This window comes from Gossypium hirsutum, chromosome A05, assembly GCF_007990345.1.
Source record: "Gossypium hirsutum isolate 1008001.06 chromosome A05, Gossypium_hirsutum_v2.1, whole genome shotgun sequence".
NCBI lineage: Eukaryota > Viridiplantae > Streptophyta > Magnoliopsida > Malvales > Malvaceae > Gossypium > Gossypium hirsutum.
Window position 1 is genome coordinate 28,337,109 of NC_053428.1, and position 25,135 is coordinate 28,362,243.

At 33.7% G+C, this 25,135-nt stretch overlaps 1 protein-coding gene and 1 long non-coding RNA gene across 2 annotated transcripts; both read right to left on the reverse strand.

Moving 5' to 3' along the window:
- Positions 1-1,795: 1,795 nt before the first annotated feature.
- On the reverse strand, positions 1,796-3,126 carry LOC107957608 (probable BOI-related E3 ubiquitin-protein ligase 2). Its single transcript, XM_016893150.2, has 2 exons — positions 2,675-3,126; positions 1,796-2,536 (listed from the first exon to the last, which is right to left on the reverse strand). Exons 1-2 carry the CDS (start codon positions 2,957-2,959, stop codon positions 2,030-2,032), a joined length of 792 nt encoding a protein of 263 aa, XP_016748639.1. The 5' UTR covers positions 2,960-3,126; the 3' UTR covers positions 1,796-2,029.
- Positions 3,127-18,691: 15,565 nt separating this feature from the next.
- LOC107961236 (uncharacterized) lies at positions 18,692-20,643 on the reverse strand. The gene is made up of 2 exons (XR_001701230.2): positions 20,567-20,643; positions 18,692-18,944 (listed from the first exon to the last, which is right to left on the reverse strand). It is a non-coding gene; the product is annotated as an uncharacterized lncRNA (long non-coding RNA).
- Between the last annotated feature and the right edge of the window lie 4,492 nt (positions 20,644-25,135).

The following is a 25,135-nucleotide window of genomic DNA, read 5'->3' on the forward strand; positions in this document are numbered from 1 at the left end:
TAAAGGTTCCATTATTTGACCATTTTAAAAGGTTTATCTCTTATGTGAGTAACTTTTTACCCTTCCATTTATATGTTTATGTCAATTGTTAGAGTATATTATACTTATATCTCAAAGGTATTATTTTCTTGTTAGAGTATATTGTACTTATATCATAAAGGTATTATTCTCTTGGTATCATCTTTGTTCAAATGATTGTTATATCCAATGCTTTTTAAACTGGACCGGTGATCGAACTAGTTAGCCTATTAGTTCGTCGGTCCAATCGATTTGATTAAAAATTATTAAAAATTCTAAACAATTAAAAATTTTGGTTTAATCATCGGTTTGATCAATTTTTTAGTCGGTTTATATTGGTTGACGATCTAGCCGGTTCAAAGCCACTCTCTAGATTGACTCTCAACTGATTCTCGATCGAACTACCGATTTGATCTGAGTTAAACAACACTGATTATATCCTAAACATGGTGAGTTGAATCCTATAACTAGGGGTGAGCAAAAGTCGAATCAATTAAAAAAATCGAATTTCGAGTTAATTGAATCTAGTTGTTCGAGTTAATTGAGTCAACTCGAATAAGTAATTCAAGTTTCGAGTTCTAGTCGAGTTGAATTTTACAATTCAAATAACAGATTGGTGTAAATACCCCTTTAGTCCCTGTCAAGTTTGAAAATGAGCAAATTGATCTCTCTTTTAACAAAAATTATAAAGCTTCAAAATAATTTTAAAAAAATTCAAAATATTTGTAAAAATTCAAAAATTTATATTTCTTAATAAGATTATAAAATTTTTAGATTTCTAAAATTGATATTTCTTAATAAGTTTATCATACTAATTTTTTAGTTTTTATTTTGAAAAAGTTTTCAAATATACATACTTTCAAAATTGATGAACTTGAATAATTTTATTGGATTAAAAAAAATTTCAAGTAGAATTAGGATGATAAAATAGGACTCGTTAATTCAATTAACTCAATTTTTTTTCAATCAGTTCGAATCGAATCAATCGAACACTCACATGAAACTTAGTACAATAAAATTTGATGATGGTTCTTATTTTTTATCCCCTTTTAGAGATATCCTAATTTAGAGAATAAAACTTTGATGTTGCATTAATCCTTCAACGACCTCTGTAACAAAGAATTGAATATTTAACACTAAGTAATTATTTTTTTTAATTTTATAATTTGAAAGTTTTTTGAATTTGTTTAGAATATTTATCATCCATGTCACAATCAACGAAGAAAGCCAAAGTTTAACAAGCAACCCTTATTGTACAAAATTTATCCATGTTAAATGCTTTACCATTAAAATTAAAAACCTAAAAACTTTGGGACGTGTATAGCAGGGAAACCTGAAAGTGATTTGCATATTTTCACTCAATTTGAAGAAAGAGTAAAGTACTGATGGAATATATTTTCATAATCATCAATTTTCTTTTTTTTAAAAAAATCTAAATGATATCTAATCAAGTATAAATTTTAGAAGAAATAAAAAAATGATGAACATTTTTCAACTTTCTCTAATATTTACTTTCGCCTGATATTAATAGGGATTAATGAAGCATTTGGAAGCCTGTGTTGGAACAATTCTGGAAGGAAAGGCCTCTGTTCAGGCTTGGAGGCTAGTCAATTTCTAGATTTTCTTTTACAGCTTAGAAGTGTCATTTCAATTGATAATTCATTGGAAAAAGAACAAAAAGTTTGGCTTTCCAATCCATATGTCTGCCAGTTAAACGAAAACTGTACATATTTTAGAACAGTGTGTATGTATATATATATATATATAAGATGCAATCTAAATCAGGAAAATGTTGATTAACCCGAAAAAGCTAACAGATGAAAAAAGATTCCCAGTTTTTCAATACTGTCATCGTTTGGAAGAGTCTCATAACACAGGCTTGGGTAGCAAAATAAAAGAAGAAGGAAAAATGAAACTCTAGGCTGACAGTACATGTATCAACAAGTGTGTTTCAATTTCCCCCATAAGAGCATTCCTTTGTGACAGTACTTCGCTTTGTGACTTGTCTCGTTTAGACCCAAAAAACCTTGATGCTTGCTTCCTTTATAGAGTTACAGACAGGACAAGCTTCGAGGAAAGTTTCACAAGACTTGCACGAGCAAAGGTGTCTACATGGTAGAAACACGACGCACGAGCTCCTAGCATTGCAGTGTTTGCAAGCCATCTTATTATTATTATTGCTCTTTTGTTTCATTTCTCCTTCTTGTTGATCTCTGAAAAGTGATTCTGCATCCTCTGGTGCATTGCTGACCCAGACTAGGCTCTCCCTCGCTTGTTCCAGTTTGTTGTTGAGATCCATGATCATTGCTTCCTTTGCTTTAGCAAGGTTTTGCCATGAATGACTCTCCGTTTCCGCTTTTCTTAGTGAGGCTTCGAGCTCCATTGTTTTCTTTGTTGCTCGAGCCAAGTCTTCTTCCTTTTGCCTTATCAAATGCATGGCCTTTGATTCTATACATTTTAGCAGGATGGCCGATTGTCGTTTTCTTTGCTCACGTAAAGCAGATCTTAGCCTCTCATTCTGGATTTTCTCCGTCCATGATAGAATATTAAAAGAAATGGCAAATTTTCAGTTACAAAAAAAAAAACAAGAACCTTGATCAAATAGCCGATAATAAAAAAAATATACGAAAATAATAAAGTTATGATGAATTCTTGCCTGCAATCGAAGAACGCAATCAAGCTCCTGTCTTTGCATCTCCAGTTGAGCATCCAACGATTGTGAAAGAGCCACAGAGACGAAAGCATTAGATGCGGAAGAGGAAGAAGAAGAAGAAGAAACAGCCAAATTGTGAGCGTTTTGTTGCAGATGAAAAGGAAGCGTATATCGAGAAGGGTCTTGAAGAGTGAAATACGAGGAAGGAATTAGAGCAGGTGCAGGATTTACCATCCAATCCTGAACACCGCACATATTTTCAGCATACAAAGGTGCTTGAACAGCCATGGTAAAGCAACAACCCTTTGGCCCTTGTGAATTCACATAAATAGAGGAGTATATTAATAAGAAAAGCAGAAAGGGTAGGTTCAAAGGTTGAAGGCTGAGGCTCCTATATCAGGAGAGATGCATGACCTTCTCTCTCTATCTTTCTTAATTGGCATATAAGCTTTTTGGGCTTTGTTTGTTGCTTAGGTTTTTATGGTTAAACTGAAATAGACCATCATCATCATCATGAAAGAACGAAAGCAAAGAAAGAAACCCGTGGATGGTTATAAGTCGAGTGAGGAAACCGACAAAATCTTTAACATTTTCACTTTTAAAACAGATATATTCATTAATGAATAGGAGATTTTATGGGACATTATTTGTTTGTAAATGACGTATCTAAATAAGGGAAAATAAAGGATACGAGGAGAGAAATGCAAACGACGCCGTACACATGCAGCTTTCTCACATTCACTCATTTGGGACCTTAAAATTGAGTGAGACGTTTTGGAAGGGAGGGAAATCAGAGATTGGGGATATTGTATCTCTGTGGTCGGTTCCAAACGATAAAGATATACGGATTTTGGGTTATAATTTTATAATTTTAAGATTCTAATTTTAATTTAATAAATGCTGGTTATAGTTTATTATTTTCACGTAGATTAAATAGTTTTTATATGTTAAATTAAATAATAAATTAATTTTTATGTTAAGAATTTTATATATTAATAAGAGTTATACGTTACATTATTTAATTATTCTCTTAATTAGGTTAGTTTTTAACAATATAAAAAAATAAATTAATTTATTATTATTTAAAAAAATAAATTAATTTATTATTATTTTCTATCTTACAGAAATTAATATAATTTAAAACTAAAATTTTAAATTTTAAAAATAAAAAATTAAGATTACAAGTTATCCATAATACAAAAGAGATTTTTTAGAAAAAAATAAAATAAAGGTTAATTTTGACCCTTTTGATATGCAATTCATTTCAAATCGCCCTTGGTGCCAAGTGGCCATGTTAAAGCCCCGGGATTAACGGGTATGTGTCCCTGTTTGATATTATAGGCGGAAAACGTCACCTCATGGAGCTGCCACTCTGCTCCGGGCATCAAGATCCATGAAGAGTTTGGTTGCAAGGCAAGGCGTAAACTTGACTTGGTTTTTCAATTCTAATGATAACGCCTATATTAATATGGGGCATCCCGCAGTTTCCATTTCCAACTACAATCGAGTGAGAGAGGTGATAACAGTTGGGGCCAGCGCTCTCCTGCCGTATCCGGTCATCCACATAATGGAACCCACGATCGCACTGCCGTGATAACCCATCTTCAGTCGACTTTTCTTGATATGATTGATGGTAGCCCAAATTTATAAAAATAAAATAAATAAAGTAGCTCAATTGACGATGACAGACAACGTTTTAACAGCGAGAAAGCACGAGTGTTTTCAGTTTTTACCTTCCTTCGCTATGACGCTCTAGTATCTTTAGGTAGCCCAAAAAGGCTGATAAGGTTCATAAGTGCAATAGATAGTTAAATGAGATTGTAGCTTTAAAGGAGGGCAGCTGCAGCAGAAGCCAGAGGGACGATAACAAAACCCTCTTTTTTAGAAAAAAAAATAGAGGTGGAGTACGGATCCATTAATAGTGCACGGCGGTATTTTGGCAATGTTATTATCGAAGTAGTCTAAATACATATAAAGTTTGCTTTGCCCTCTGTCCCTGACCAAAAGTTTCAGGCTAATGAAGAAAGCTAAGCTAGTTCAGCAGTTAACTGAAATTCGTCTTTAATGTGGAAGTTTGCTACTAACATAATTATCATCCTTCTTTTCCATACAATGGCAATGTTAAATTGTAGCACCCCAAACCCGGCTCAGACGTTATGGTCGGATTCGACATGCCACATCGAAGCGTTCAAAACATTTTATATTATTGATCCAGAAAAACTTATTTAGTGTTTTAAAAAATAATTTCATTATAGGTTAAAGTGAATGGAAGCTGTGCACCAGGTAGGAAACCAGAAAAGAGGTGGTGAGTCCATCGGACTGCTTAAGTACCAAGCTCCCTTCGGATCCAATCCTAGACATGCATACCGCCATTGCCACACCTTAACGTCATGGATATTTCTAGGAAACCGATTTGATTAAGTCATTTTTAGGAAAAGTGATTAATTTTGAAAATACTTTCATTGCGGAAGCTTTGCTTGTTGTCGTGTTATTTTGAAATCAATTGTTGTTTTTGAAAACGCGCCCTAAAGCTATCCAATTTCAACAGTTAAAATAAGTAATACCCATCTTAGTAATACATATTAAAACCATCAAAAATAATTAAGCGACCTTATTACATTTAAAAACCCAAAACTTCAAACGTAAATAAAAGGATTTCCAGTTCACCAGAAGAAAATCAAACTTTCAGAACGGGTGGCCACTCCGAATTCCCTCACAGCTCCAAGCCCACTATGGTTGGGGATTTCCTGCGTGGATGAAAATAAAATGGGTGAGTTTGGGGAAACTCAGTGTGTAAGGAAAACCCATTCAAAGCCCAAGTCAGCTCAAGCCTATTGGACCTAAGCCCATTCAGGTAACAGTGGTACTGGGCCAGAGCCCTTTTCCGATTACAATAAACTGGGCCTTAGCCCCTTATTCAGATAACAGTATGGCCCATAGGCCCATTTGGAAATAAATGCAACATCAATAACATATGCAAGCCCATTTGGGATGACTACTCAACCCACCAACCACTACACTCCACCCGTACCAGCCATACACTCCATGTGGGGAATAGCTCAACCCACCCAGCCCAACACTCTACAGTTGTAGCCTTGCTGCTCAGTTAACAGTAAATTGAGGCAAAGCCTCCAGTATGTGGACAAGCCACTTTCAGTACTTCCTCCGTCAATATCCCAATCCCATGCATCAGATAATAACAACATGGCATGCAGTAAATAACAATAGTCAAACATGCATTTAGGTCAATTTAACCCTAGGGGTATTTCAGTAATTTATCTACTAGGAGTAGAACTGTAAATTTTCTACTTTTAAAGGTATTTCAGTAATTTATCTATTTTAGGGTTTTTCATGCATATTCCTACCTTTCACGTACTAACAGAATCACTACCGAGGGTTCTTACCAAATTGGGCCCGTTGGCCCATCATTCCAATTTTGGCCCATTAAGCCCAAAAATATCGAGGGCACAGAAATCATGCACTTTGCAGTCCAAACATTGCAGCTTATCAAAAACATTAATCGATTTACCTCACGAGCATTCGCACACTCGCAAATCTACAAAATACCGGTTTTCGGCATTTTGGCTTTTCGACTTTTTCCGATCTAGACTAAGAAAGAGGGTGTTAGTTACACACCTGTTTACAACGATATGCTGACGAGATCTACACACGAACTGCCTACAATTGGATTACTAACACGTTAATCTCACTATTCAAATACAAACTACGTATTAACCCCTTACAATATTCGGCCAACCACACCTACAGATCATAGTAAGCTTATAAGAAATCAATAAGTAACTTATTAACAAATTTTTGTCAATGTTTACCACATAATCATAATTTCACTGCAAGCTGTCTTCCTGAGCAACAGTCACTAAACTATTTATAACTGGAGCTACGAAACTCCAAATCAAGTGCCGTTAATTTTCCATGAAAATAGACTCATATATCTTCTATCCATAAAATTTTAAGAATTTTTGGTATGGCCAATCAATACCAGATTTTTCTTAAAGTTTCCTGTGTTTCACTGTTTGACTAATCTGACCACTCTTCATTTCAAATCAAATTTCTCATTGTACAAAATTCAAAATATATTCTCGTTTATTTCATTTGAAACTAGACTCATTAAGATTTAATTACATAATTTATTCAGCTTCTAATTCTTCTCCCACAATTTATGGTGATTTTCCAAAGTCACGTTACTGCTGCTCTCCCAAGCAGATTTATTACCAAATCACTCTTTCACACATACCTTGCATGCATGTTTTTTAAACATGTATATCACCAATCAATCATCACATATCTATGATTTTACTTAAGTATAATCTCCATTTCATCATTTTAAAGCACAACATGTTAGCTGATTTTCCCCTTTAACATCTAAGGCACATGCATGCTCATTTGTTTGGCTCAACTTCACCTATCTTCCATTTTTCATCAAAAGAACATGAAAGAACAACCATTTCCTTCATTTTAATTCATGACTAAATGCTCACAACACAACTAAAAACCAAAATATGCTTCAAGAGTTAAGGTAGAATCAAGATGAACTCATGAACCTTAAAATAAGAAGCAAGGTACCAAGAACTTACCTTCAATTTTCCTCCTCCTAATGACCGAATACTCAAGAGCTTTCTCCTCTCCTTTCTCTTCTCTAACTTTCAGCTATGATGAACAAAGATGGACAAAACTTTGTTCTTTTCACCCCTTTTTCTTTTAATTAAACTTCATATTTCATTCATTTAATTCTTTAATACAAAAGACATGAAATTCTTATCATGAAACATTTACCTAACCCATTATCATGAAACATTTACCTAACCCATTATCATGGAACATTTACCTAACCTATTATCATGGAACATTTACCTAACCTATTATCAATTTGTATCAATTTGTACCATAAATTATGGATATCAAGTGTACATTTTGTCTACAACAACATGATGGCTGGCCACTTCATGTAAAATGGAAAGTTTGTCATGCAAATCCTCTTATTTTGCACTCCTATTTATTTGGCCACTTTAATTTAGCCTATAGCATTTTCAAACATTTTCACATAGGTCCTATTTCATAATTTCACTCCCTTTTTCTTATGGAACAAAAATTAACTAAAATTACCGGGTTCTATCTTAAGCTTAGGCCTTCTAGAGGCCCACTAACATAATTAAACCTATGCCAACATTCACAGGATTCCCGAAAATTAGGGCGTTACAACTCTACCCTCCTTAAAGAAATTTCGTCCTCGAAATTTACCTAATCCAAACAGATGAGGGTATTGCTGTTGCATCGTCTCTTCTGGCTCCCAAACTCAGAAGTTTCCCCTTCCTTAACTTGTTGAAAACGAGCGACCAAAGACTCACCGTTCAACTGTTTTTTTCCTTAATCTGATCCACCCAGGTTGGCCTCACTTGCAACTCAGCCAACAGACTTCCATCATCATACAGACTCAGACGAGAAAATATTGCTCTCAGATCAGATACAGCTCTACGACTTAGAGCATCGGCTACCACATTAGCATTGCCTAGGTGATACTCGATCGAACAATCATAATACTTAAGTAACTCAATCCATCTCCTTTGCCTAAGGTTCAGCTCCTTCTGAGTCAACAAATACTTAAGACTCTTATGGTCAGTGTATATAATACACCTTTCTCCGTACAAGTAATGTCTCCAAATCTTAAGTGTAAATATCACTGCTACCAACTCTAAATCATGAGTCGGATAGTTCCCCTCATAAGGCTTAAGCTTTCGTGATGCATATGCAACCACCTTACCCTCTTGCATTAACACGCAGCCCAAACCCACATGTGATGCGTCACTGTACACACTAAAATGCTTCCCAAACTCCAGCTGAATCAACTCAGGTGCTTCATTCAGAACTTTCTTCAACTTCTCAAAAGCTTCCTGCTGCTTCTTAGTCCATATAAACGGTACTCATTTCCTTATGAGTTTTGTCAAAGGTGCTGCCATCACAGAAAAACCTTCTACAAACCTTCTGTAGTATCCTGCCAGTCTTAGGAAACTCCGTATTTCCGACACTGACCTAGGAGGCTTCCATTCCAAAATCGCTTCAATTTTCCGAGGGTCCACTTGAATCCCCTCAGCAGAGACCACATGTTCTAAGAAAGTTACCTCCCTCAACCAAAATTCACACTTGCTGAACTTCACAAAGAGTTCCTTCTCCCTTAATACTTACAACACTATACGGAGATGCTCATCATGTTTCGTTTTAGTTTCAGAATATACCAGGATATCGTCAATAAAGACGACTACGAATTGATCTAAAAATGGTTGGAACACATGATTCATCAGATCCATAAACGCTGCACGTTCGTTAGTCCAAATGGCATAACCAGAAACTCGTAATGACCATACCGAGTCCTAAATGTCGTCTTATGGATATCTACCTCCTTGACCCTTAACTGATGATATCCAGATCGAAGGTCGATCTTGGAGAATACAGAAGCTCCTCTAAGCTGGTCGAACAGATCGTCAATCTTTGGCAGTGGATACTTATTCTTAATCGTCAGTTTGTTCAACTAGCGATAATCAATGCACATCCGCATTACCATCCTTCTTTTTCACGAATAGCACCGGTACTCCCCATAGAGACACGCTTGGCCTAATAAAGTCCCTATCCAACAACTCTTGAATTTGAGCCTTTAACTCCACTAACTCCTTCGGTGCCATCCTATACGGTGCGATGGACACGAGCGCCTTTCCAGGCAACAAATCTATTCCAAACTCAACTTCTCAGTTTGGAGGCAATCTTGGAAGCTCCTCCAGAAAAACATCTTGGAACTCCTTTACGGTCCTAACCTTATCCACTTTCAGTCCCTCCTCTTCCGATTGACTTACAAATGCCAAATAGACCTCATAACCTTTCCGAATCCACTTTTCGGCTCTTAATGCCGACACCATATTGGACAAATAATCCCTTCGCTCACCTATCACCATAACCTCCTCATCCTTTCTGGTCCTTAACACCATTCGTTTAGCAGCACAATCCAGAGTCGCTTTATGCTTAACAAGCCAGTCCATTCCCAAAATGAGATCAAACTCTCCGAACAGTAACTCCATCAGATCTCTAGGGAAAATCTTACCTTGAGTTTCTAAGGGTACATCCCTATACAGTTTGTCTACCCTAACCGAGTGACCCAAAGGACTTAGTACAGATACCCCACTCACAATCTCCTCAGAGCAATCCAAGTCGTCCATAATCCGTTCTGTGGCCTCCAACCAATATTCCGCCACATTTGGGGCTATACCAGACACGCCCCTAAAGATCTCCACTCCGTTAGCCCGAAGTCATTCAGAAATAGATCCCCGAACTTCATTGCCCGTACTTACCCCGGCAACCCTTTCCAGAACACGAAGCATTGCCTGTGACAGGGCATCATCCCCGGTACCGCGGTCATGAGACTCTACCTCTGTTGCCGGTGGTACCAGTGCATCCACCGCCGGCATATATCCTGAAGACGAAGATCTCGCTCGAGCACTTCCTCGACTCCGTCCATGGCCTCTTGTACTCATATCGTATTATTTTGATTATGAATTTTTATGCATCAATTAATATTCCAGTGTTTATTATAGATGGCTTATGAATCAGACAGTAGTTCAGAGTTTGTTTTCGCAGAATCGAAGTCTAGCTACAGTTTCAGTCTCTTATCAGATTTTTCTATGGTTTCAGTATCATCCTATTTAGAGATCCTAATAGGGTTTTAGTACAGACAGATAATTCAGGAAAATATTCAGAAAAATTTAGAATACTTACAGACTTGAGCCGGAGATTCGGAATGCCACCTTCTAAAGATCTAAATTCTGAAAATCGAGTTTTTCGCATTCTTTATAAAATTTTCACTTTCAAAAATCTTTGTTTTTGTAAACCCATTCCACAGCCGAGTTGTTGCAACCTAGGCTCTGATACCACTAAATGTAACACCCCAAACTCGGCTCAGACGTTATGGTCGGATCCGACATGCCACATCGAAACGTTCAAAACATTTTATATTGTTGATCCAGAAAAACTTACTTAGTGTTTTAAAAGATAATTTCATTATAGGTTAAAGTGAATGGAAGCTGTGCACCAGGTAGGAAACCGGAAAAGAGGTGGTGAGTCCATCGGACTGCTTAAGTACCAAGCTCCCTTCGGATCCAATCCTAGACATGCATACTGCCATTGCCACACCTTAACATCATGGATATTTCTAGGAAACCGATTTGATTAAGTTATTTTTAGGAAAAGTGATTAATTTTGGAAAATACTTTCATTGCGGAAGCTTTGTTTGTTGTCGTGTTATTTTGAAATCAATTGTTGTTTTTGAAAACGCGCCCTAAAGCTATCCAATTTCAACAGTTAAAATAAGTAACACCCATCTTAGTAATACATATTAAAACCATCAAAAATAATTAAGCGGCCTTATTACATTTAAAAACCCAAAACTTCAAACGTAAATAAAAGGATGTCCAGTTCACCAGAAGAAGATCAAACTTTCAGAACGGGTGGCCACTCCGAATTCCCTCACAGCTCCAAGCCCACTATAGTTGGGGATTTCCTGCGTGGATGAAAATAAAAGGGGTGAGTTTGGGGAAACTCAGTGTGTAAGGAAAACCCATTCAAAGCCCAAGTCAGCTCAAGCCTATTGGGCCTAAGCCCATTCAGGTAACAGTGGTACTGGGCCAGAGCCTTTTTCAGATTACAATAAACTGGGCCTTAGCCCCTTATTCAGATAACAGTATGGCTCATAGGCCCATTTGGAAATACATGCAACATCAATAACATATGCAAGCCCATTTGGGGAGACTACGCAACCCACCAACCACTACACTCCACCCGTACCAGCCATACACTCCATGTGGGGAATAGCTCAACCCACCCAGCCCAACACTCCACAGTTGCAGCCTTGCTGCTCAGTTAACAGTAAATTGAGGCAAAGCCTCCAGTATGTGGACAAGCCACTTTCAGTACTTCCTCCGTCAATATCTCAATCCCATGCATCAGATAATAACAACATGGCATGCAGTAAATAACAATAGTCAAACATGCATTTAGGTCAATTTAACCCTAGGGGTATTTCGGTAATTTATCTACTAGGGGTAGAACTGTAAATTTTCCACTTTTAAAGGTATTTCAGTAATTTATCTATTTTAGGGTTTTTCATGCATATTCCTACCTTTCACGTACTAACAGAATTACTACCGAGGGTTCTTACCGAATTGGGCCCGTTAGCCCATCATTCCAATTTTGGCCCATTAAGCCCAAAAATATCGAGGGCACAGAAATCATGCACTTTGCAGTCCAAACATTGCAACTTACCAAAAACATTAATCGATTTATCTCACGAGCATTCGCACACTCGCAAATCTACAAAATACCAGTTTTCGGCATTTTGGCTTTTCGACTTTTGCCGATGTAGACTAAGAAAGAGGGTGTTAGTTACACACCTGTTTGCAACGATATGCTGACGAGATCCACACACGAACTACCTACAATTGGATTACTAACACGTTAATCTAACTATTCAAATACAAACTACGTATTAACCCCTTACAATATTCAGCCAACCACACCTACAGATCATAGTAAGCTTATAAGAAATCAATAAGCAACTCATTAACAAATTTTTGTCAATGTTTACCACATAATCATAATTTCACTGCAAGTTGTCTTCTTGAGCAACAGTCACTAAATTATTTATAACTGGAGCTACGAAACTCCAAATCAAGTGCCGTTAATTTTCCATGAAAGTAGACTCATATATCTTCTATCCATAAAATTTTCATAATTTTTGGTATGGCCAATCAATACCAGATTTTTCTTAAAATTTCCCGTGTTTCACTGTTTGACTAATCTGACCACTCTTCATTTCAAATCAAATTTCTCATTGTACAAAATTCAAAATATATTCTCGTTTATTTCATTTGAAACTAGACTCATTAAGATTTAATTACATAATTTATTCAGCTTCTAATTCTTCTCCCACAATTTATGGTGATTTTCCAAAGTCACGTTACTGCTGCTCTCCCAAGCAGATTTATTACCAAATCACTTTCACACATACCTTGCATGCATGTTTTTTAAACATGTATATAACCAATCAATCATCACATATCTATGATTTTACTTAAGTATAATCTCCATTTCATCATTTTAAAGCACAACATGTTAGCTGATTTTTCCCTTTAACATCTAAGGCACATGCATGCTCATTTGTTTGGCTCAACTTCACCTATCTTCCATTTTTCATCAAAAGAACATGAAAGAATAACCATTTCCTTCATTTTAATTCATTACTAAATGCTCACAACACAACTAAAAACCAAAATATGCTTCAAGAGTTAAGGTAGAATCAAGATGAACTCATGAACCTCAAAATAAGAAGCAAGGTACCAAGAACTTACCTTCAATTTTCCTCCTCCTAATGACCGAATACTCAAGAGCTTTCTCCTCTCCTTTCTCTTCTCTAACTTTCAGCTATGATGAACAAAGATGGACAAAACTTTGTTCTTTTCACCCCTTTTTCTTTTAATAAAACTTCATATTTCATCCATTTAATTCTTTAATACAAAAGACATGAAATTCTTATCATGAAACATTTACTTAAATGACCGAATACTCAAGAGCTTTCTCCTCTCCTTTCTCTTCTCTAACTTTCAGCTATGATGAACAAAGATGGACAAAACTTTGTTCTTTTCACCCCTTTTTCTTTTAATAAAACTTCATATTTCATCCATTTAATTCTTTAATACAAAAGACATGAAATTCTTATCATGAAACATTTACTTAACCCATTATCATGAAACATTTACCTAACCCATTATCATGAAACATTTACCTAACCTATTATCATGGAACATTTACCTAACCTATTATCAATTTGTATCAATTTGTACCATAAATTATGGATATCAGATGTACATTTTGTCTACAACAACATGATGGCTGGCCACTTCATGTAAAATGGGAGGCTTGTCATGCAAATCCTCCTATTTTGCACTCCTATTTATTTGGCCACTTCAATTTAGCCTATAGCATTTTCAAACATTTTCACATAGGTCATATTTCATAATTTCACTCCCTTTTTCTTATGGAACAAAAATCTTAAGCTTGGGCCTTCTAGAGGCCCACTAACATAATTTAACCTATGCCAACATTCACAAGATTCCCGAAAATTGGGGCGTTACATAAATTACAGATCAACATGCTCAGTGGTAGCTCTACTTAATCAAAATTTCAATTTTAATCTCAGTACTTTAAATTTTAAAACATTGATTCCCTATATTTATTTTAATTTAACAATCTTGGTGCCAATGAATAGCCCCTATTCATTTTTGTTGTTACTCATACTAATGTGTCAATTATTGTTACTCATACTAATGTGTCAATTATGAAAATGATATAATAATCTCTCTTTTTTTCGCTTAAAGTTAATAGTTTTTTTTTTCAAATTTCCTCAACTAAATTACTCAAAAATTTTCTAAAAATATTTTTTTTCTTATTGTAACTAAAAAAACCTTTATTTTTTTTAAGAATTAAAAAAACTATTTTGAAAAATATAAAAAATACATGAAGTTCCAATTTTTTAAAATATGTTATCCACTTTGTATAATCCCGATCCTGCCCGGGCCTCACAAACCCAATAAGCCCAATTCATCCTAGCCCAGAACCTCAACAAAAAAACCTAGCCTCTCTTCACCTTAGGTCTTCAACCACCCTCTGCCGCCGTTCCTCTGACACCACCAACTCCTCTGCCACCGCCGTTGACCCCTAGGCCTGCAAAACAAAAACAAGAAGAAAGCAGAGAAGCAGGAAGCAAAAAAAATAATAGAAAACTAAATATTGTATTTGGCTATAAAAAGAGCCTCAAACAAACAATGTTTTTTTGGACACTGATATTGAAATACAACAAAAAAAACCGGTGATAAAAAAGAAAAAAGGTGATTTCTAACGTCTGATTTTTCTCTCATCTCAAATCTGTTTCGTTTTCTTCTTTGTTTGCATGCGTTTCCAGTATAATAAAAACAAAAAACAAAAGACTTATCATTAAGAGTTTGTCTTCGAAATCCTCATCTTCTTTGTCTAAATCGAAGTTTAAGAGGGGATTTCGGGGTTGAAATCGGCATACATGGCCCCAATCAGCCTAGAACGGGCTTTGCTCATCACCAATTATCGGTTACGGTAGCGTGTGGTGGCTGGGTAAAGGGTTCATGCTTCAGCCGAATAAATAAGGGGGGAGAGATTTCAGTTTCTGTTTTTTCTTATTTTTTTTTTTGATTTGTTTAGAGTGGCTGAATGATAGTTTTAGGTTTTTTTAATTTGGTTTTGTAAGGAGAATGAAACGGTGGCGTTTAGGGGTAGGGTGATCTGCTTCAAGTGGGAAATTTGCAACATTAACCCCTCCCTTTCGCGCTACATTTTAGCTGACCCCTATTAGCATCTTATTTATTTTTTAATTTCCCCTAAAAGTTTGTGTGTTATTTCATCTCAGCTCACTCCTAAGTGTTGCGTTTTAAGGTCTGGAGTATTTCCAGCTTTAATCCTTGAGCATTTGCGCGTGTTTTGTACTGATCCTTATTTTAATTCCATCCGTTTATTTTATTTGTAAATTGTCCCCTTCATTTTAGATTTATTTTTATTAAGTTTCCCATTTATATAATGCATTGTTTTAAGGGTATTCACTTAATAATTTTTTTAAGAAAAAAACTACTTTAATAATTTTTATTGCTTGGAAATTTTGCATTATATTATTTTAGCATTACGTAAAATATTTTGTTTACATATTTCTATATGCTTGTGTACACAGTGTAATTTAGTTGAGTTTTCTATTTAGAAATATTAATATATTAAGATAAATCTAGGTATATTTGTTAATCTATTTTAATTATTTCACTTTGTTTTCATCTGCATAATTATTTTGCATAATTATTTTGAAGTTCGTTTTATCATGTTATTTTAATATTTTTGTATAATGTCTCATCTAATATTTTGTGTATATTTGTACATATATTATTTTAATGACTAAATTGTTATTTTAAAATTTATTTTGTGCTTATAAAATTATTGTTTTGAAATTTTTTATATTACATTATTTTAATATATTACATAGTATCTCATTCAAATACTTTTGTATATATTTGTGCGTATATAACAAAACTAATTTAATCTCGTATGCATTTTCCCTTTATTCTAAATTTATTTACATATATATAATTTGTAAATTTAATATGTTCTTAAAATTATTATATATGCTTTTATTATCTTTGCACATTTTTTAATTTTCCTTTATTATATATAAGTTGTCAATTTTAAACCGATATCCTTTAACATTTCGTATATCATTCGATTTAAATATTCATTCTATAACATATATTTTAATGGTCACATGTATTCTTTTATTTTGTTTCTGTAAAAAGTGTCTAGTTTAACAATTCATATAATATATATTATATATTCATCCTTTTAAATTTATCTTATACACATATATTTTTCTTTAACTTTCATTTTGTTTTGCATTTTTGCATTTGAATATGTTGTATTAGGTTATATATATTATTGTGGTATATTATTTTCATTTTGTATTGCCATCATATTGATTATTCTTCATCCATGATTAGGAAATTGATAATATTTTTTAGAATTGGTGGAATTTGATTGTTATCTTGTTAGTTGATTAAACGAATTATCTTATCTCCATTCATCCATCATAGTATCTCGTACATGTACATTATCTTGTGTTTTTATTTCCTTTCGGATTAACAAATATCACTCTATAATTTCTAACTCTTTAGAATTAATTATTCCATTTTATTTTAAGACAAATTAGTGCATTTCAAGTTGGTTTTATAATTATTTATTTAAAAAATTCCTTAAAACTAAGGCAATATTCAATGTTTGGCAATTCGGAGAATCGTGCCCTACCGTGCTGGGTTGCAATTTCCTGTTTGTTCGAAACGAATGAATATTCCTTCGGAATTTCACCCATGTCTTTAAAAATTTTCTTTAGAACAAAGAAAATGTTCGATGCTTGGCAATTCGGAGAATTGTGCCCTATCGTGCTGGGTTGCAATTTTTCGTTTGTTCAAAGTAATCGAACGTCCCTTTTGAATTTTACACATATTTTTTCAATCCTAAAGCAAAGCAATGTTCAACGTTTAGAAGTTCGAAGAATCGTGCCCTACCGTGCTGGGTTTCGATTTTTTGTTGGACTAAATAATTGGACATCCTTTTGCAATTTTCAGGGTATAAATTTTTGGAAACCAAGATTTATCGCGTTCTCAAGGGAATAAAGTGTTATGTCCTATCGTGTTGGATATGATGCTGCATTCCTTTGAAACAAGAAAATTTTGACGGCCAACTTGAGCTATTCAAATTTTTAAAAGAATCATTTTTTTCAAAAATAGTTTCAAATCTCATACATAAGGACAGTACTTAATCAATTTGGTACCAATTTTGGGCGTAGTGAGGGTGCTAATCCTTCCTCATACGTAATCGGCTCCCGAACCTATTTTCTCATATTTACGTAGGCCAAAATCGGTTTTAATAAAACAAAGTGTTTTATTAGGTGACCCAATCACACCCAAATAAAAGATTGGTAGCGACTCCATGTTTTGTTTTCAAAAAGTCTATCCCCGTTTTTTTAAAAAAAAGTCTCCCAATTTTGAGCCATCCGTTTATTCTAATTTAAATTGGATTTGAATATGTATTTTTTATCCAGTTCGTTCAATTTTATATATAAATTTTTTATTTAAATTTAATTATAAGGTATATAAAAAATTCTATAAAAATATTTTTAATAATGATATAAACTTTGAATTAGTTCAAAATTTAAATACATTATATATATTTGTTCAAAATACTAAAATTAAGCCTAAAAAATAATAAATTAATTTTACTTTCAAATTAAAGTTTTCTAAACTGACTAAATTTTATTTAATTTGACTAGATTTTAAAAATTTTGACCAACCGTTAACTAAATGAAATTAAAATAATTCAAATGAAAAGAGTAAGGGAAACTAAACTTATTTTCTTAACTTGTATGAAACAATAGTTAAAATTCTTGTTAAACACTCATTTGGCATGGATCCAAATCCTGTTACTCCATCTCCACCTTTATATTACATAAAAAATTACTTATATTAAGTGCTCGTTGAATAAATTTGATTCAATCTTTGAACTATTTGTGTCAGTGTAACACCCCAAAAATATATAAGATAAGAAGTAATAATTAACCAAGAAATGAGTCTTAATTTTAATGGTTAAAAGCTTAGTATATTCCCTAGAAATCCTACGTTGAACCCCCTTCCTCTCCCATTTCTTTGTTTCAAGTCATGCCAAACATGTAACACCCCTCGCCCGCATCCGACGCCTGGACGGGGTTCGAGGTGCTACCTGACTTTTACTAACACTTCCGTACTAAACAGGGTCATGAAATCTCAAATAATTAAAAACTTTTCTTTTCACATGCAATCTGTCCTTTATGCGAGCTTATGAGGCCCAATACATGCATTCGGGGTGGTTCGGGACCCAACCGAGAACTCATGAAAAACTTAGGAAATCTCTTGTATCAAGGCTCCACACGCCCGTGTAGGTATAGAACACACGCCCGAGTGCTAAGGACACGCCCGTGTCCCGAACCCATGTCCAAAACCTGGACCAATACAAGGCTATTTTCCAAGCCATTTTGTCACACTCACAACACATGCACGCATACTTATACAATAGCATACAACATGGCAAAATTAGGCACTTAAACCTTCCTAACATGACATGACCATGGTAATTTCACATGCAACCATTATAATAAGTTTTTCTTTCATCTTTACCATATTAATGCTATAGCTATCAACATGTCATCAAACCTCATGTCCATCACAAAGCATGCATAATCATATCCACAAACCATTCATGAAGCATTATTAACTATTTACCAATCACTTAATCCTGCATTAGTTATTAGCTCATCAATGAATCTCAATTCAATCTTTAGGCATACATGTTGTAAGCCACATCACAAGAGATAATAACATACATGCATAAGAATAATCATATGGGCCCATAACGATATTAGCTGACATAGGCCAATTTACATGACTAATACTACCTTAATAACAAGCCAATGCCTTTGGCTAAATCATAATATTACATACTCACATTAAAACCCTATACACGCCATAGACTAGAATCACTTGAGTTTACTTATGCCGATAGCGTTAACTCGACAGTGTGATAATATCTCTGACGGCCTCCAACCCGAGCTAACCTGGAAACTCTAGAAAACATGGGAAAGAAGAGGGGGTAAGCTTTCGCTTAGTAAGTTCATATGAAAACAATAAGCAACTCATTAACTTGTTTTATCAATGTTTACAACATATTCTCAAGTTCACTACAAGCTGTCTTTCTGAGCAATGGTCACTAAATTATTTATATCTGGAGCTACGAAACTCCGAATTAAGTTCCGTTAATTTTCCCTGAAACTAGACTTATTTTCCTTTCTTCCATAAAATTTCCATAATTTTTGGTTAAGCCAAATAGTACAATTTATTCCTCAAAGTTACCCCTGATTCACTGTCTGACAGTTCCGACCCTTCTGTACTAAAGTTTGATTATCTCATAGTACAAGACTCAAATAATGTTCTCGTCTATTTATCTTGAAACTAGACTCATATGTATACTTAATAATTTTTTCTAGAATTTTTGGTTAGGCCAATTAGTACAGTTTATTAGTTAAATTCTCCCCTGTTTCAGGGTATGACCACTCTGACCCTTGTGCACTACAAACTGAATTTCTCCCTGTAAAAAATTCCAACGACCATGCCGTTTATTTCACCTAAAAATAGACTCAATAAGGAATCCATACATGTAAGGTATGACTCTTAATAATTTTTTTACAATTTTTGGTGAATTTCTAAAGTCAGAATAGGGGATCTCGAATTCATTTAGACCCTGTTTCACAAGAATTCAAATATCACACAATATGGAATTCTTTTTCTTCCCCTGTTTATTTCATGTGAAAATAGACTCATTAAGCTTTAATCCCATATTTTATTCTGCCTCTAACTCATTTTCCACTATTTTTAGTGTATTTTCAAAGTTACATTACTGCAGTAACTCAAATCTGTCAAGGCTAAATTACTCATTCATGATCATTGTTCACAAAATTAATACAACATCGTTTGTATAATCATCACCGAGACATTCATATCACATTTTCATTTACCATCTTACCATATTGTTGTTATGTCGAGTTTTCAACCTGAGGGTTAAGTACATACCCGTTCAAAGTATCCATTTCACAATATTTACCAATACATCCCTTTCATCTCGAGTATTCCTCCATTTGAGTAGAATTTTACCCGTAGAACACATCGGAATATAATTCGGATATATGGAAAGTTGGCACATAAGTGCCACATATGTAGCCAAGCTACCATGTAACCCGCCCATAAGTGAACTCGGACTCAACTCAACGAGCTCGGGCGTTCGCATCCATAAGTGAACTCGGACTCAACTCAACGAGCTCGGATGCCTAGTTACATCTCACGAACTCGGAATCAACTCAACGAGTTCGAACATTCGCATCCATAAGTGAACTCGGACTCAACTCAACGAGTTCGGATGCTCAACCATCCTAGTGACATGTCACTTGTATCCTAATCTATTCCTAAGGTTCAAACGGGATTTTCCTCGAACACATATCCTTGCCATCTTCCGTAAAATACCGAAACCAATACTCGGTAGCACTTTATATTTAACAGATAATACACATAACTTGCATTTTATTCGAAAATAACCACAAAGCATATATTTCATGATAAAAATCATCATATCATATATTTAACATCAATAACTTAAAAATAACAATTATGCTACATTATTTACACATGAACTTACCTCGATACCACAAAGGTGAAAAAAAAAGACGTAATTATCCCTTAATTGATTTCTTTCCGTTCTAGGTCCAAATCTCGATTTTCATCATCTAAAATATCACATTCAACTTATTAAAACAATGTACTGATCAAATTAGTCCATTGACACACTTGGGCAATTTTTTACAATTTTGCCCCTATATTTTGCCAAAATTACCAAATTACCCCTAGGCTCGTAAAATAATTTTTATCACATTTCTTTACTCTTTGAGTCTAGATGAACCATTTTCATAACTATAGCAACTCATAATTTCAACTATTTCACACATTTACAACTCATTTTACAACTTAGCAATCTAGCCCTTTTTAAGGTGTTTTCATGCAATTTCTTTCACAAAAGTTGTTTATTAGACAACTAGGACTCATAATATACCATAAAAACACAGCAAATAACACATTTACTCTCATGGAAAAACCCCAGACTCTTCATCATTTTGCAAAATAGTCCCCTCTTATGAAAGCTCATGCTTTAGGGGTTCCAAAAATGTAAAAATCATCAAGCAAAGACATTAAAATCACTTAAAAGCAAGGGAAATATGTTGCTGAAATTTTCCAGCTTCAAAGCCCTTTCTTTGCTGCATATTTCGGTGAAGGAGAAGAGAAAAATGATAGCTTTTTCTTTTTGATTTGTTAATAATAAAACTAGTCAAAATTGGTGACCAAATTTCACCTAATTTTGACTTTTCAACAATTTTGTCTCCCATGGCCGGCCATCACACTTTCAATGGCTTAATTTCACTTTAAATACCCCCAATTTAAGATACAAGGCAATTTAACACCTTTAGGTATTAAAACACAACTTTTACCTTTTACGCGATTTAGTCCTTTTTCGAAATTGGACTAGAAATTGCTAAAATTAACTTACCAAAATTTACATGCACTTATAACATTATATTATAACACATAAAATAATACTAAAATAATTTTCTCTAGCCTCAAAATAGTGGTCCCGAAACCACTGTTTCGACTAGGCCAAAATCGGGCTGTTACAAAACATCTCCCTATTTCCATTTTCCTTAATTTTGGCAAGATGGGCTAATTAGCTAAACAATCCCTCAAATTCAAAAAAATCTATGTATTTAATCTCTTATTCAAATCAAATTAGAACTCTAGTCTCTTTACTAATTGAACTAAAACGTTACTTTCTTTTTCTTTCCCTATTTCCCCCCTCATTTTCTTTTTCATCCTCTCTTTTACAAATATTTTTCCTCTCATTGCTGAAATTTTATTTTGATCCCAAATCCTAAATCAATCTCCGTTCAACCATTCTTTTTATCGGTGTAGCATAACGCCAATAAATATTGTCTCTAACGTTGCCAAGAATCGGTAAGAACATTTCCATTCTGACATTTAGATCTCAAACTACTTGTCAAATTTTTGTTCTTGTTGATTTCAAGATTGATTAAACGATCTTTTACCAATCTTGCTAATATTTCCTAAAATATTGACTTTTCTTGAAACCCATTATTAATTCTTTCATATTTATTGGTTGAAAGACTCGTTGCAAGTATCCCGGACTAGACTTGGATGTAAGGGTCATCGTTCAAGACCCTGGTGACATGTGTTTGTTCGTTTACGAGTAAATCAGGGTAAAATCGAGCCTAGAATAGGGTCACATGACCAGCCAACTAGGCGTGTGGGCCACACACCCTGCTCACATGGTCATGTCCGCCCTGAAACCCTAGGAGTTCGAATCGCACACAGCCTGAACCTCCGATCCACACGGTCTTGTCTCCCTTGTAGGTTGATTTTATGAATGCCACACAGCCTAAACACACGGTTTGGTCACACAACTGTGTGTCCTCTACAACTCAGAATTTATAATTTTGACCCAGAATTTTTATGATTTGTTCAAATTAGTCCTTGACTAAAACTCAAACTATTTTAATGTTTAATTTTGTGCAATTAAGTCCCTAATAATATGAAACCTTGCTTGATTAATCTGATATCATATGTACATATATATTTGCATGATTTATGAATAGTAGGTATGATTAATGTAACTATACATTTGCGATCGTATGAACGACATGCCCTATATTACTGTTGATCCGAATACATGAAAAAATGATTTTTGTTATTGATTTGCCACCTGTTAGTACATTAATTACTAGCATACTTGATATGTATTAAACATGTCACTGTGCATTGCCTGGGATGGGACGATGTGATTGGAGGAAGTTTGGCAGTATATCTACACTTATCTATTTTGATGTGTATCTACAGCCAAAGGCAAATTCCATATGCAAGTACTGCTGTGTATCCACAACCAAAGGAACTTTTTAAATATGGGTTTATGCTGTGAAATCTATAGTCAAAAGCAAGTTTCATCTACAGGACTTTTTGCTGTGAACCTACAACAAAAAACAGATTTCATCTGCGAGGACTTGTTGTGTGTCCACAGCCAAAATGGCAGTTATTATTTGCTAACCAGTAGTGGTTTATCCACATCCTGGTGTGTTGGAGAAGGGAGTTCAGGGGAACTCCCGTTGTGATGTGTAGTGGTGGGGTAGGATCTATTCTATTAAAAATCGAAACTGTATGACAATCTTCAAAATCATGTGCATACAAGTTTGGAAATTATGTTATGATATAATTATGCATGGAAATATATATGTATTGTGGGAAATTTTGAAATTGGTTATTTTGATAATTGCTACAGTGAGTTCTCATATATATTAATGATGGTTGCATTGAAAAACTAATACTTTGAATTGTTGTCTAATTATGATTATATTATGCGATATTATTTAATATGTTTTACCTACTGTTTACACTAATTTTCTTATGCATGGACTTATACTGAGCATCATAGCTCGCTCCTTAAATTTTTATCTTTATAGATAACCTACCAAGTTAGGACACGGATGAGGCATCTGGAGGGTCCAGCTCAATCTATTTTATTTTCAATTTATTAAAGCTTATTCTTTTGATTTTTTATTATTCGAGGATTGTAGTATTTTATTTTGAATTGTGGCATGGGAGTCAAGTTTTAGGTTTGTTTTATTTTGCATGACATTTAATTTAAGTCTTAAATCTTTCGAATTATGATTGTTAATTAATTATGCATGAACCCCATTTTTTTATTAAAAACAAATAATTATCACTTTCCCGATTTTTATTAAAAAAAATATTTATCACTTTTCTGCTGTCAAAGTGTAATTAAGATTTCAAGTAATAAATAATTTGGAAATTAACTAAGTTTTGAGCTAAATCAAACAAATATTACTATTTTCAAAACTCTGAAAATCTTGTTAGACCATCTCGATGACTGATGTAATCTTCCGAATCTGAGTCTAACGTCTAGTTCGAGTTAAAGAAGTTACAATCAGTCTAGTCCTTTATGGCCATAAAAACCCTCTTTTTTTTTATTCTTTAAAGCAATAATAAAATTTTGGGGGTCAAATGGATGGAGCTCCCTCACCATTCTTAGAAGATGAGTTACCATCTCGGCAAAATTCAAAAGTAATTGAATCTTGAATTCTTTTTATGTATTGTATTTTGTATACAAATTATATAGTATATTTAAATTTAATTCGAATCAATTTAAAAGTTTTTATTATCATTTAAAAGTATTTTTACACTAAAATTTTATATATTTTATAATAAATTTTAAATAAAAAAATTTTGGTATCTAATTAATTTGAATAAATTTTTAAAAAAATATTTATTCATATTCACGGTTTAATACAAACTAAAAAAATAGCTTTGGAGAAACCTTATTAGATTAAATAATATATTTTTAGAAATTTTGTTTTTTTTAATGTTCTTCATATTTTTTTATTTTTTAAAATGAATTATTTAAATTCTTATTTTCTTTTTTTGAATTTTAAAGAGTTTTATTTTCATAATTTTATGAAATTCTAAAATATGAGTTTTTTTAAATAGGATTTTTATTGAAAATACGAAAGACTAATTTATAATTTTTTTTTCTATGTACTTTTAAAAAGTAAGGACCAAATTGACAGGAATTATAAATATTAAAGACTAAAAAGATATAGGAATTAGGATAAAAATATTTTAAAACTTTTAATTCTTTTTTAGAATTTTTGTATACTTTTAACAAGTAAGGATCAAATTAGGGGAAAAAAAGAGAGTAAACATTAAGAGCTAAAAAGTACACAATTAACGGCAAAAATGGTTGGCATTATTGATTGGACCAAACTAAATATCTTAAAATTAAAGTATGGAAACTAAATTTAAAATTTGATTAAATTCATGAAACTCTAAATATTCCTTGAATATTTGAATTTATCAAATTAAAAATTTTAAAATTAAATAATGAGGGGTTTTTTCAAGGTAGTAAATAATAAGTTTTGAATATTGGATTGTAATACTCATATTTTGTACTAATGAAACCAAACCAAAATGAGACAGACAAAATATCCAAATCATTCCCAACTTAATGATATGCTATAACCAGACACTTTAATGTTAAATCTAAAAATCATCCAAATGAATTTGATAATCTCAGCTATTAGTTACTAAATATGTTGCATGCTTTAGCTCATTCATAAAATAGTTACCAAAT

Coding starts and splice junctions, on each gene's coding strand:
- LOC107957608 (XM_016893150.2), bottom strand. CDS start 2,959: ATGGCTGTTCAAGCACCTTTGTATGCTGAAAATATGTGCGGTGTTCAG. Junction 2,537..2,674: donor ATTGCGTTCTTCGATTGCAG/GCAAGAATTCAT, acceptor GAGAAAATCCAG/AATGAGAGGCTAAGATCTGC.